Source organism: Salminus brasiliensis, chromosome 23 (assembly GCF_030463535.1).
Source record: "Salminus brasiliensis chromosome 23, fSalBra1.hap2, whole genome shotgun sequence".
In the NCBI taxonomy this organism is placed as follows: domain Eukaryota; kingdom Metazoa; phylum Chordata; class Actinopteri; order Characiformes; family Bryconidae; genus Salminus; species Salminus brasiliensis.
Window position 1 is genome coordinate 19488076 of NC_132900.1, and position 14256 is coordinate 19502331.

General features: G+C 41.3%; 1 protein-coding gene across 1 annotated transcript in view; it reads left to right on the plus strand.

The window, feature by feature from the left end:
• Positions 1–3881: 3881 nt before the first annotated feature.
• LOC140546231 (uncharacterized) overlaps positions 3882–14256 on the plus strand; it is a 204531-nt gene continuing 194156 nt past the window's right edge. The window contains exon 1 of the mRNA XM_072669467.1: positions 3882–4256. Within this exon, the coding sequence (XP_072525568.1) occupies positions 3882–4256 (375 nt within the window). The remainder of the gene's footprint in view (positions 4257–14256) is intronic.

Sequence of the window (14256 nt, forward strand, 5' to 3'; positions counted from 1 at the left end):
TAGTCTGTGCTGCAGCATGAATGAGGAGACAGAGGCTGCTTCTCTTTAGTGAACTGCATCTTTTCATTTCATTTAGACGGGCTGGAGCATGGTCGAAGAGAAGAACCAGGCTGAACCAGCAGACAGAGTCCAGCCCGTTTCTTTGTGCAGCTGGACACAACGCAGAGTCGTGGACGGGTATCCCGGATGTAAAGAGGACCGGCTACATTTATACACTGATCCATTAATAAAGACTTTTATCTTAGATTTTGTCTGAATAACTTAATACTTTTGTCTCAGTCCCTCTGACGCCTACTTTCCAGAATGTGTGAAAGTGTGTAAAAAAGAGAGAGAGACATTTTTAGGTCAAATAAAGTTTTTTTTTTGTTTGTTTTTTTTTTTCGGTGGTTAATAAGAATGAGAATTATATCAGTTCAGTGGTATATTAATTTAATTTTGGAAACATCAAATTGACATTTGCGTTGTATGAAAGGTGTAGTTGTATTAAACGACAGAAACAGTCATTGTAGGAGATTAAACTAGACGCTAGGTGGCAGCATGGAGTCAGGAGTCAAATGCTTCAACAGCACTGAACTGTGTTAATACTCTGAAAAGCTTCTCAGTGAGCATCTCTACACCAAAGCTGCTCAAGTACTTCAAGTACATTGCTGCGCTAATGGCGCCCCCTGTGGAGAGTCTTAAGCTCGCAGGAGCCATTACAGCACAGTGTGTAATAAAAACTGAATCCAAATTTCTAAAGAATTGAATTTTTAAAGCATAAAGGAAAATGATATCACTCTCCAGTGTAAATTAGACCTTCCAGCAGTAAATATTCACTCAGCTTCTAGTTAAAGAAATATTTGAAGGCGTAGGGTTCAGTTAAACTGCTCACACCACCCAACCTAACCCCTCATATGAGTCGTGTTTTATGTTAAATTAAATATAGGAAATGTTACACAAGGAACGACAACAAATATTTACCATCTCACCCTGAATGTCACGAGAAGCGCCGGGAAGCGAGTCTTTAAAAAGGAAGCTGTTACTGACATATAATGATCGCTAGATGGCGATTCTTCCACGCATCATTCAGTTGGGTGTAGAGACTCTCGATATGCCCGGTGAGTTTAAACTGTTCACTGGATGTTCAAAAATAAAATTATTATAATTAAAAATATATTAAATGATCATATACATAAGAATAATCAGTGTAATTACAAATTACAAAAGTATATTTAAGTATTAAATAATTGTTTACTGTTGTCTACAGAATATTGTTTCTGAAAGATGACCCATGCCCCCTACTGTTACCATAAAGCTATAACTGTCAGGCCCTCGTTATCGTGCCCTCCCCCGGGGCGATCCCGAGTCGCTGCCCACAGGCCCAAATAGGGACTTCCTGATCGTGTCTGTTTATTTGTGTTGATTCATTGTTCATGTGTTTCACCTGGGACTGGGACTGGGAGTAAGGAGAAAGGAGTGTAGTTCCCTTTGTTCTCTGCCGTGAATTGACTCGGCTGGAATCCCTGTGACGCTCTGGGATTCATCACGCGTTACTGGCGTGTTCAGCTCAGCTCTAGTTTTGCGGTCCATGTTTAGGAGAGATTCTCCGTCTGACTCGGAGGCAAGCGAGGTACGTTCGCTTCCTGCTCAGGTTCCAAGGCGACCTACATTTTAGGCAGTACTCTGCAGGTTCAGGTTAGGTCTGCCCTGCTTTCTAGTCTGGCAGCTGGCTCTCCAGCTACCCCTGTGTGTTTACGATACCATAGTCTGTTTCGAGAGGCAAGCGTGTTACATTCGCTTCCTGCTCAGGTTCCAAGGCGACCTACGTTTTAGTACTCTGCAGGTTCAGGTTAGGTCGGCCTTGCTTGCTGGTCTAGCGGCTAGTTCCCCAGCTACCTTCGTTTGTACACAGAGTTCAGCTCTGTCCTTAGTTTTGTATCTCCCCTCTCTGCCCAAGCGAGGCTTGTGGTTTTGTGTTTATCTCCCCTGTAGTTCTCCCCTCGTGTCACTCTCGTTCAGCTCCCTGCTCCTCCCAGTCCCGGGTTTGTTTTGTTCGCCATCTGATTTGTCGCGTTTTGGTTCTGTTCATGGTTTTGCCCATGTTGCTGCACTTTGCTGTTCATATCTCTTTGTTTTGTATTTGGTTAATAAAGTATCTTGCTTTGATTTTCATCTCTGCGAGTGTTCATCCCTTCAGGTCTGGCCGTACACGCCATGATAATAACATTAACAGGTGAACGTCATTCTTTTTTGAGGTTAATTTATTTAGATTTTCATTTGTTGTATTTAATAATCATTTAAGAAAGAGGAGAGAGGTCTGTAATTTTCATCATAGGTACACTTCAGCTATAATCCAGGAAATCACATTGTAGGATTTGTAAAGAATTTATTTGTAAATTTTGGTGGAAAATAAGTATTTGGTCAATAACAAAAGTTCAACTCAATACTTAGTAACATAACCTTTGTTGGCAATGACAGGTCAAACGTTTCCTGTCTTCACCAGGTTTGCACCCACTGTAGCTGGTATATTAAGCATGATTAAAAAAACCCATGTATCCAGGATGTACTTGGATTACCTGGATGTCATGCAAGCTAGCAGACCAAGAAGCATTCTGGTCAATAAGACAAACAGATCTTCCATTAACTTCTGTTATTAGACTGTACTATTACACTGCATAGTGTTAGAAGGGTGAGCTGAACTGTATTGATTACTTAAGTGCTGATTTAACACTGGGAACGTTACTGTGCATGTAGTCTTTATAAGTCAGAAGTCAGAGGTTTCTTAATAACAAAAACTAACTGGCACCATTAATGATCAGAGACTAATCACATTCCTTTAACAGACGCCCTGGAGAGCCCAAAGCTCACCCTAAACACCTCAAACTCGTCTCACCTGGGGAAGCAGTCCAGTACAGCTGTGACCACTGTAACATCTTATACAAATCAGACAGGAGCAACTCCATCAGCATCACTGTGGGTAAGAGAACAGAGAATGACTTTATAATAAGCTCGTCTGACTGCAGTAGTAGTAGCAGCTTTCTGTAATCATATGTGAGCAGCACGGATTGCTACTGGCTGTCTAAAAACGTCCATAAAAAAAGTGTGCCACTACCGGATTCACACCCGGCCAGTTTTGTGCTTAGCATGTGCTGCTCTGTTTAGAGAACAGGTATGGACTATAAGAAGTTATAAGAACCAATGAAAATTAAAGAGAATATTATATTATACTAATTAGCGCTAAATCAAGAATTCTGTGATTTACACTATATGGACAAAAGTATTTGGACACCTGCTCATTCATTGTTTCTTCTAAATGAAGGATATAAAAAAAGTATTTATCCTGCTTTTGTTGGAGTAACTGTCTCTACTGTTCAGGGAAGAAGGCTTTCTACTAGAGTTTGGAGGAGCATTGCCGTGAGGATTTTATTGCATTCAGTGACAAGAGCGTTAGTGAGGTCAGGATGTTGGATGATCACCACCCCACCACCTCATCCCCAACTCCCCAACTCATCCCATCTAAAACTATTAGATGGAGCACCACCATAATTCAGCTCAATGCTGGGTGGTTTTATACCCCTCTAACCCACGCCTGACATCAGGCATGGCGCAAGCAGGTTCATGTTTACTATCTGCTCCATAAAAAGTGTCCTATTCTAATAGCAGTACTTTTCTACAAGCACTAGACAAGCTGAGTGCTGTTTGCACATCTGTGTCAGAAATAGGTGCACCTTAAAGATGCTGAATTCAGTCCATTATCTATTTTTAGTAGAGCAACTTAACTGATTGTGAGCTGATGACAGCCAGACAGATACCAAACAGTAGCTGCCTTCCCACAGAGAACTGCTGTATGTGTGAACAGCCACTGTGGGTGAGCTGCTGCAATCACAATGTGGCCTGTGTAAATGTTGTACCAGTTTACAGCTACTGATACCAGTTCCTCTTCTTTTCCAGTGAATTTGCTGCAGGCCAACATCTCCTTCAGTGCTTCACCAGTGTTTCACTGGTGGCTTGAAGGGCCTGAAGTGACCAGGAGCTACAGCTCCATCATCTGCTCCGTTCAACCGCAGTATCCAGGAGGCTCCTTCCACCTGGAGTTCAGTGGTGAATCCAGCATCACCAAAACTCAGTCAGCTGTTAACCACTCCACCACCTTCTCCTTCCCTGAGGCTGATTATGTCCACCAGGGAAACTACATTTGTGTTTATGAAGTAACTGTGTCTTCACACTCTTTTAGATCCTCCAACACGGAACTCTTGGCCGTCACTGTGAAAGTTACAGTAATAAGATGAGCTCATCGTTTTTCTGGACTAGTTCTCCTGAAGTGTAAATGTTCCGACAGTTTTGGTTCCCATCATCAGTTTTTCAGCAGCAGCAGCAGGACTGTTACTCGTATCAGTGCCGATCATTGTTTCCCTCAAAGGGAGAAATAAGCAAAAACTGCAGAAAGCTGAGAAGACGTATCGTAGACACTGTGAGTACTTTCTGTTCAGAGGACAGTTTACTGAGGTACATTGAAACTCATAGAAGGTAAACAGAGAGTAGATACACGTGTCCAAATGTTTGTGGACACCTGCTCATTCATTATTTCTTCTGAAATCAAGGGTATTAAAAAGTATCTTATTTTCTTCTCTGCAGAACGAACATGGATGTGAGGATTACCACCCCACCTCATCCCAAACTTCCCAACTCATCCCAAACTCCCCAACTCATCAACTGCCCAACTCATGAAGCATCATCCATTATATTTTGAAGACATTTTATAAAATCTATAAGAAATCCCAAAAAGAAACATTCTTCTTGCAGACTACTTTGTTGAGTTGTTGTGGATCTCTATATTGAGAAGAAACAATGAGCATGAGCAGGTGTCCCAATACTTTTGTACCTAGTTACATAGTGTACCTAGGTACTGTGTAGAATGCCTTTTGGTAAAAATGTACTGATATTAAAAAAATAATAATTTAATCAGGCAAGGAACCATGTAAAATTCAGTAGTTCTTTGATGTGTCATGGTTTTATAAAGAGGCCTTTAAGAACCCCCTTGTTTAAAGTGTAGAGAAATGTGCTGCTGTAAAAGATGGTTAACCACTGAAAAGATGTATTTATTTATTTATTAATTTATCTATCCACACAATTCTTCAGGTGCCAGAGCCCCGGCGGGAAATGAGGAGACTGAGGGGGAGGAGGATGATGATTATGAAAAAGCAGAAATCGCTCTTCAACAAAGAGAGGACTCTAATCTGGTGCATCCTGTTACACTTAGTAGTCTAATGCCTCTCTGGTTCGTCAGACTGGAATCTGATTGCTTAGTGGGATGGAATCTGCTAATTCACTTATTTCCCAGTAAAGGCAGGGGATTTGGTTCTACTGGGAGGGACTTTGGATGTACTGAGAGGAGTTAAGGTGGTACTGGGAGGAGTTACGCTTGTACTGGTGGTGATTTTTTTTGTACTCGCAACGGAATTCTGGTTGCCCTGGGAGGAGTTGGGGTTGTATTGAACCAGGTGTAAGAGAATTAAAGAACTCTGGAATTAGAGAAGGGTGGAATTCTGGTGGCTTTTGCTTTGTGGGAGAAGACCAGACCCTCCTCTGAAAAGTGAAGCTAGGACTGAGAGATGTGGCAGAGTTAAGTTTTAACTGTATTGTGACAGGATCAGGATCACCTGTTTGAGGAAGAAGATGGAGGATGAAGATGATTATGATGAAAGTGGAGAAACAGTTCTTCCAGAGAAAGAAGATTCGGTGACTCTGATGATGACTACATCAATGTAGATGCTGATGTGTGAAAACCAGCGTTGGAAAATCAGCAGCAGGTGAATGTTTATGTAAACTGTGTAGAACATCATAGTCATTTGTGTCAGTACTGGTTATAATATTGGAAATTGACTTATTTTCCCATCTTTCAGGTTCCTGCCCACTTTGCAGTTCACATAACATTGACATTTTGTGGCTAAAATTGTGTCGTAAACCAGTTTTTCATTTGTGTGTTCTGCCAAACACACACACACGACTGCCCATGTGGAGATTGAATCCTCTGAGTTCTCATAATAGTCTTCATCATCCATCTCAGAGTTCTCTGATGAGGACTACATTAATGTAAACTAGATAGTGGTGATGACGTACTCTGACCAGAAAAGTCAAGAGGTCTTCATACACATTCAGCCACTAAGCTCAGAGGAGCAGACGCTGTTCTGCTCTCCACAGCTGTACAGAGTGATTCTCTGAGTCACTGTAGCCTTTCTGTCAGCTCCAACCAGTCTGACCATCCTCTGTTGACCCTCTCCTAGTAACAACGTGTTTCCGTCTGCTGAACTGAATGTGTTTTCTTTATTAAATCTCTGACTGTCTCAATTCCAGAAGAGGTGAGAAAAGCATCTTCAAGCACCTGCTGAAACACTTTCTAGTGACAGATGTGAGTAACTGGGGCAGCGTCACTGCTCACACATTCAGACAGGAGGGACAGTGTGGAGGAGGCCGGCTGTGGTTTTCCTTCTGGGCTTTGCATGTGCTGCTATGTTGTTGATGCTCGGTGTAAAACATTAAGGAAAGGCCACACAAATACAAATCAGCTGGCCCTCCTGTTGGCTACCTGGAGAACTAGGGGCATGTCTGCAAGTGATTGCTGTGATTGTCTAAGTTCAAAAATCAGTTCAGTTTCAAGTAATGAATAAAGGACATCATTATTATTACTGTTGTTGTTGTTCATTTATAATTAACAATAATGGCAATATAAATATATTTAAATATTTAAAACTGTAAACATAACCGTTATTATTAATAGTAAAATAAATGATATAAATGAATTGTGTAAATACAGTGTAATACCTGTAACTGTCAGGCCCTCGGCACGCGCTCAGCAGCCGGCTTCCCTCATTAAGCGGATCAAGGTCAGCTGGGACTGGAGCTTCTTAAGCCGTCGCTTTGTTTTCTCTCGTTGTCGTGAATCAGCTCTGTTACAGCCTCTGTAGCACTGCGCTCTACGCTCTGCTCAAAGAGGAAGCAGACTGATCCTGTCGTTGCCTGTTTGGTCTTATGTCTGTTATCCTTGTTGCTCTGTCTGCTCTGCTAATCTAAGCCTTGATGCCTCCCTGTTTTACTGAAGTCTTGCTTCTCTGTTTTTCCTTCATTTGTTGGTTTTTCTGCTTCCAGGTTTCTGTTCATTGTTTTTTTCAACACCTCGCTTGTGTTCTTTCTCCTGGCCCGAGCTCCGTCTAGTGTTCTGCTTTTGTTTGATATGTTTCTCGTTTTCCTGAATACTGCTCAGCTTCCTCCCAGTCCCAGCTGTGTTACTGTGTCCAGTTTGAGTTGTGAGGTTTGGATTTTGTTTCTGGTTCTGTGCATTAGATTGCTGTTCTCCCGGTTGTGCTTTGCTTTGTTGTGTCTGTTTACTTTTGCCCAGGTTACATTAAAGTCCTGCATCGACCATCCCTGCAAGTGTTTCCTTGTGTTCACTGCCACGTCTGACCAGGTATGACAGTAACTAATAAATTATTTATTAGCATTATTATTATTGAAAACAACTGTATCATGAAAACATCGCATCTGTAATACATAAAGGAAATTATTATTGTGGTTGTCATTATTTATTAACAATAATAACAATGGCAATATTTACATATTTAATGTGCTAAAATGCCTTAAGATGAAACGATTAGCCTCGTTAATAAGTGAGTCTATGACTGGAGCTGCTGCTGCAGATATGATGTCTGACCTGTAGGTGGCGCTGCTGAGTCGCTTTTCATCCTGAATCAGTGTAATCTCTGTGAAACTGGACTGAATTGTCTACATATGTCTCTTTACCCTGAACTGTCTCCATTATGTTGTGCTAATAACCACAGTATGAGGAGGCCTGGAGAAAATGACCTTAATGTGGTTTCAGACTGACCTAAAGTGACCTTCACCTTTAAGTTCCATAATGAGTGTAAACAGTCCTTATTTCCCAACATGAATCCAGATCAAATTTACCCAGACCCAGATTCATTTTAGAAACTATGAACTGAAACTCCATGGCAGCATTTGAAAACCATTAATATGCAACATTATGGGCTGTTTAATTTAGACGTCTAATAGACTGTAGTGTCTAAATGATCAACTCCGGCATATATTAAATATAACAGCAGTTTATTTGTTCTTATCTCCTGCTCTCCGGGACCCTCACCTCACTTGGCCTTGGAGGCAATCTCCCTGCACCCTCCCACAAGCCTTTGCAAGGTCTAGGCCACAGAGACCAGCTACAGTTTGTTTCTTTAGTTCCAGTGCATTTAAACATTCAGTTCAAGTGAGGATTCTACAGATTTATCAATTCTTCTGTTTACAGACCGTCACTCTTCCTTTTCATGACTGTCATGAACTGAACTACATCCAGTTTTTTCACATATTTTTTATTTTAAGATATGGTTCTTCTCATCCCACCTACCACCTGGGAGTCCATGTTCATATATTTTCCAAGTATCGGTCAATAGATGCTCTAAATTCAGTTCAGGGTGAGAAGATTACAGAGAGGACGTAATGAACACGAGATAAGGGGTAAAGATAAATTTACCATAACAGTTTAAGTGTTAAATGTGTGTTCCCCTTTTACTCCCATACTGAATTTACATATATATGGTCACCTGAAGTAATTCATAATTAATATACTGGCCTGAGTAAGATCTTCCTGTCTTGAGTATTCCATCAGAAACCTTTAATCAGCATTAGTGAACAGTTCAGGTTTTTTTTGTATTGACTTCTGCTTTTGTACTGACTTTTACTGTTTTGACTTCTACATAGCCTGGTATACTTAGAGACTAAATCTATAACCACTAGACTACTATAATAACACACAAAGAATGACTTAAAGTAAAGTAACAGCAAATGTTACATGTATTATGATTATTATTATTATTAGTGGAAAATAAGGGATTAAAGACTGCACACACTGCTTTCAGAATATAGAAGAGTATATATATGATATACAAGCTTTGACAGCCCTAGTTTCTCTAAAGCAGGAAAGTACAAGCAGTTGGCGTCATCACTCGGTTATATGTTCAAAGTGTCAACAAGTAATAAATAATAGGAAAAGGGAGTGATATTGAAACATTGGCAAAAAACAAAATAGATAAAAGGGGAAAAAAGCCTTATAAAATCAATTCAAGTTTATTTATAAAACACTTTTCACAATGAATGTCATCACAAAGCATTTTAACAGAGATATGGGTATAAATACCTAGAATAAAACCCAGGAATAAAAACAATAAATCAATACTGAATTAAGAGAATATGAAAATGTGCCGTCAAGCCATAAAAGACGAAAACATGAGTAAAAAATGTTGAAGTCCAGGCAGGTATGCATGTTCATGCAGTGAGGTGAGGATGAATCAACACGAGGCTCTAGATCAGGACAGTGGGTAGTAGGGTAGTAGAGAGCCAGGTCTGGTGGTACAAGGATGGAACAGCTGGAACTGGGCATCCTAATACATGGTAGAGAGAGAGTAAAAACAGAAAGGAGGGGGAGTTTAGGAGATCCAATAGGTAGGGTGGAAGTCAGATCACGGCAAGCTGGGAGGGGAAAAAAAAAAAAAAAAAAGAAGTAGTAAAGGTTTCAAGCCAATTTCAATACAGTGTAATACCTGTAACTGTCAGGCCCTCGGCACGCGCTCAGCAGCCGGCTTCCCTCATTAAGCGGATCAAGGTCAGGTGGGACTGGAGCTTTTTAAGCCATTGTTTTCTCTCGTTGTCGTGAATCAGCTCTGTTACAGCCTCTGTAGCCCTGCACTACAGAGAAAAAAAAAAAGAAGAAGTCAAGGTTTCAAGCCAATTTAAAACACATCTTAGATAAAACAAGGCCTTGATTCACAGGGAAAGTCCTGACTACATAAACATACTCAAAGGATTGGATACAATAAAAATGTCCTTTCCTAAACTCAGGCCTCTTCTGCCACAGGACTTACTGTACAAATGACACGGGTAGAATTGATCAAGGTCATAACAGTAGAGACAGAATTGTGGCCAAAATACATTTGCAAAGAAACAGACATATCTACCACTCAGAGAAAAAGGCCTCGAATGAACAGGATAATACAGCAGCCACCGAGCACAAGCACTGCAATCCATATGATCAGCTCAGAGTCCATAAACATTTTCCATTTACTAAACATGGATTTCTATCATCCCGTAAGACTGGTGTCCTCACCCCTTATTTCAGTCCTGAAGCACTGTGGCTGTAAAAGCTACATAGGACAACCACATGCTGTCATTTCCTAAAGTAGTGTTGGTAAGAGTCTCGAACGTGAGAACAGCTCAGCCAGTTTGGATGAAACACTTTGTTTTAAACACAGAATCTCACAAGAGACATCGGTATGACTGACTAATTAAACATTAGGTGATGCATTGTCCTTGTGTGTGAAAAAGGATAGGAACCAGATTCCTGGGGGGCTGAAAGGAGGTCAAGAGTGCACAATGTTCTGGACCATTTTACTCAGAAAGTGTTGTAAATAGTCCAGAGTTCAATCCTGTTCTGGGTGCATTCCCAACCTACAAATCCATTTCTGTTCCACCACAACTGAAACAAAGCGTTCTGGGTCAGATCTTGAAGGTGGTGGGAAGCGAGCAATACAATCAGTCCAATGCGGTTGTTTACAGGGTGCTGAGACAGGAATTCTCCTGTCACAGTCTTTGTCCTTCAGAGCTAAAAGTTTAACTGTGGCGTGTCAGCGTTATCGCAGGCAGCCAAGGCGGCGCTGGGATCACACCTTAGGCTGTGTTGTCAACGTAGGATGGAGTCAGGATGACTGTTTGCCAGCCGTTGCCATTGACTCTTCAGATGGTCATATCATCTGATCACATGCACCTTAAAATCCTAACAATAAAAGTGTCACTCAGGTCATTTGAAGTATAAGAACTGTACAGAACACACTGATTATTGATTGTTACAGACCTATTCTACAATAGACTGAGTTCTACACAACTCTACACAATGACAAAGTGAAAGCAGGGTTTTAGACATTTGTGGTAATTAAAAAATAAAATAAATAAATAATAAATTTAAAATCTCATATGTACACAAGTTGAAGAAAAAAACCTTGAGAGGAACCAAGACTCAAAAGAGTAACCCATTCTCTTCTGCTCAACACAGGATAGCACAACACGACAGAACAAGAATAAAAATCAACAAAGAAACAGTAGTGAATTTTAAGAGCTGCTGCAAATGTGATGTCAAGCCAAAAATGATGGGAGTGCAATGTGAAAGTGTGTGCAGGTAAACAGTCATGTGCACAGCTATGCAGTGAGGTAAGAATGACTCAATATAAAGACGCAGAGCAAGACAACATATTAGTGGGAGGAGCGCAGCAAAACAGGAGGGTTTACAGTGGGACAAGGCTGACCCAGAGGGTAGGCACCAGCACCCAACCATGAATGAACTCACGTCAGCAGCGAGCAGCTCAGCATATGAGGACAAAGAAAAAAATTAATAAAGGAATTTAGGAGTATGAGTAGACTGGTGTACAACCTGTAAACGTAGCTTAGAAAGACAATAATAATCAGAACCTATAATCAGATCAGGACAAAACAGTGTTAGTATGAAAACAGGCTACAGCAGCATGATTAGAATACTGAAAGTGTGCCCAGAACAGCAACAGGACATTTATTCCAGAGTTGGAGGTTCTTCCCCAAGAGTTGTCCAGAAATGTACGTTACCGGTTGTAAGGTTTAAGACGTTTTTTCAAGATGCTGTGGGGACAATCGAGAGACTCAAGTCAGAAGAAGTATTTTATAATCAAAGTGGATATTAACTGGAATCCAGTGCAGGGATGAGAGAATAGACATACGTGGACACAAAAGCCGCTGCATTCTGAACTTATTTAATGACCCTGAGCTTATTTAAAGATTTACATTAACTTCCTACCATAGCAGCATTACATTAATCCAATCTTGAGGTTATAAATCTATATAAATTTAATAGTGTGTGCGACTGAGTGAGCTCATTTGTGTTCTGTTCTGTTTTATTTTTTTATATACATTTTCCTTTGACTTGTTTCATAAATTCAATATCACCTGAACTTACCTGGAAGTATTCAGCTATGTGCTTGTGGTGAAGCGTCCTTCACATCTGCTTGAAGCCACACTACCACATCACAGCCAGCCAGCCAGAGTTGAAGGTGGACAGACAGCGAGCTACAGATTTGTAGATGGGTAAAATAGAACGAGCTGCAGATGAACAGAAAAACAACCACAGAGCTGCAGATTTAAAAACAAACACAGTTGCAGACAGTCAGGAGTTGCAACCAGAGTCTAAACAGAATGAATTGCAGATTTATAACCAGAGAGGTATAGATTGACAGACAGCCAGAGATGCAGAAGGACTGAAAGCCAAGGGACATACATACAAGTCAAACAGAGTTGCAGATGCATAGTCGGAAAAACAGCCAGCCAGTCAACCAGAACTGCACATTGAAAGAAAGTTGCCACTGAATTGCCACACAGTTGCAGATGGATACAACCAGCCAGAGATGCAGATAGTCAGACAGTTTCACATGAATACAGCGTTTCATATGGATACACACAGCCAGAGTTGCTGCCAACGCCTTAGCAGGATGAATTGTAGAGTTTTAGATGAAGACAGACAGAGATGCAGAACGGTAAGCAGCCAGCGAGCCAGCCAGCCAGAGTTGCACAAAGACAGCCAGTCCAGCCACAGAATCACACATGGAAAGAAAGCCAGCCAGCCACAAAGTTGAACATGGACATGCAAACAGTGCCACACACAGTTGCAGACAGACACAGTTTAAAATGGACAGCCACCCAGTCAACCACTTGCAGATGGACATACAGCCAGTCAGAGTTGAAGCCAGAGTCTAAACAGAACCAATTGCAGATTTATAAACAGCCAGAGTTGCGGAGCGAAATACACACTGCCAAACAGTCAGAAACAGTCAGTCACACAGTCAGAAAGACAGCCAGCCATAGAGTTGCACATTGTTAGACAGCAATCCATTGAACTGCACATGGATAGACAGCCAGCCATCAGAGTTTAAACAGAACGCAACAGAATTGCAGATTCATAGACAGCCAAAGAGTGCTGATGGACATACACACAGCCAAATATAGTTACAGACGCACAGTCAGAAAGACAGCCAGCCACAGAGTTGCACATGAATGGACAGACAGAGCCTAGGCAAAACCAGTTTTAAAAACTGTGATGGAACTATGCTAAACAAGTCCTTTTCAGTAACTGAAGCAGGTATGCTTTGGAGCTGGTGCACCATTCATTAACACAAAAAGCTGTGGTTAGAGAGTGTGGTGCAGGGTAGATCATCTGTTACATGAATCAGATCTTTAGGGTGAGTCGGTAGGGAGATTATATGCCTTATATGTAAAGAGAGCTACCTCGGATTAAAAGTTGGACTGACACACAGACACTGAAAGTTGCAGATGGATGGACAACCAGCCAGAGTTATAGATGGACAAAGAGATAAAGATAGACAGACAGTCACACACTGTTGCAGATGGAATAGATAAAAAGACTTAGCTTTTTATCATAAATATGCCGCCACGACCAGACCTGTAAAGAAAACTGTAATAGTTAAAACCTGGGGGAGTGGATTCATTCAGGGCCATGTATTCATTAGACATGGTGAACTAAGGTGGTTATCCCTAATATTGTCATTGATAATGTTTGGTTACAATGTGAGGGACCGACACAGGTTAGATACTGCAGGGTTTGTCAGAAATATGAGCTAGACAATTTTTAACACAAGCAGAGCAATGGCAGAATTAATGATGGGAATAAAATAAATCATGTAAATCACTTACCTGACTGGTGTGACTGGGTAGGGCCAGTCAGTCCTGGCATAGCACCTTCTTGATGTTCCCAGAGAGATCAACAAACCCCAGGGAGCACAGATGAAGCCTTTCTTTGCAGCCAGCAGTGGAGCGTGAAGAGTTGGCTGAACGGCTTGCTCATTTATCAGTATATGGGCATGGAGCTAGAGATGACGATGCTGGCAGCGCTCTTCTTCCATATGTTGTCTGGGAGTGTGCAGTAGTGGTCCTCCAGGACACTGGCACCTTGGAGTTACCTTTTGTGACAGATATTAATTAGTGTTTTAGAAGACAGTCTCCAACAATGAGAACACCACCCTGAGTAGTTGTCCTTCGCTGAAGATAAAGTGCTGAGGACATTTTACCGGTTTCCCTGGTCACGCTGACTCTCCCAGGGCCTCTCCACTGCCACCGTATTCCTTGAGTAAACACAGGGGTTAGTAAGTTAGTAAAGAACAATAATGTAAAGTAACACACTAG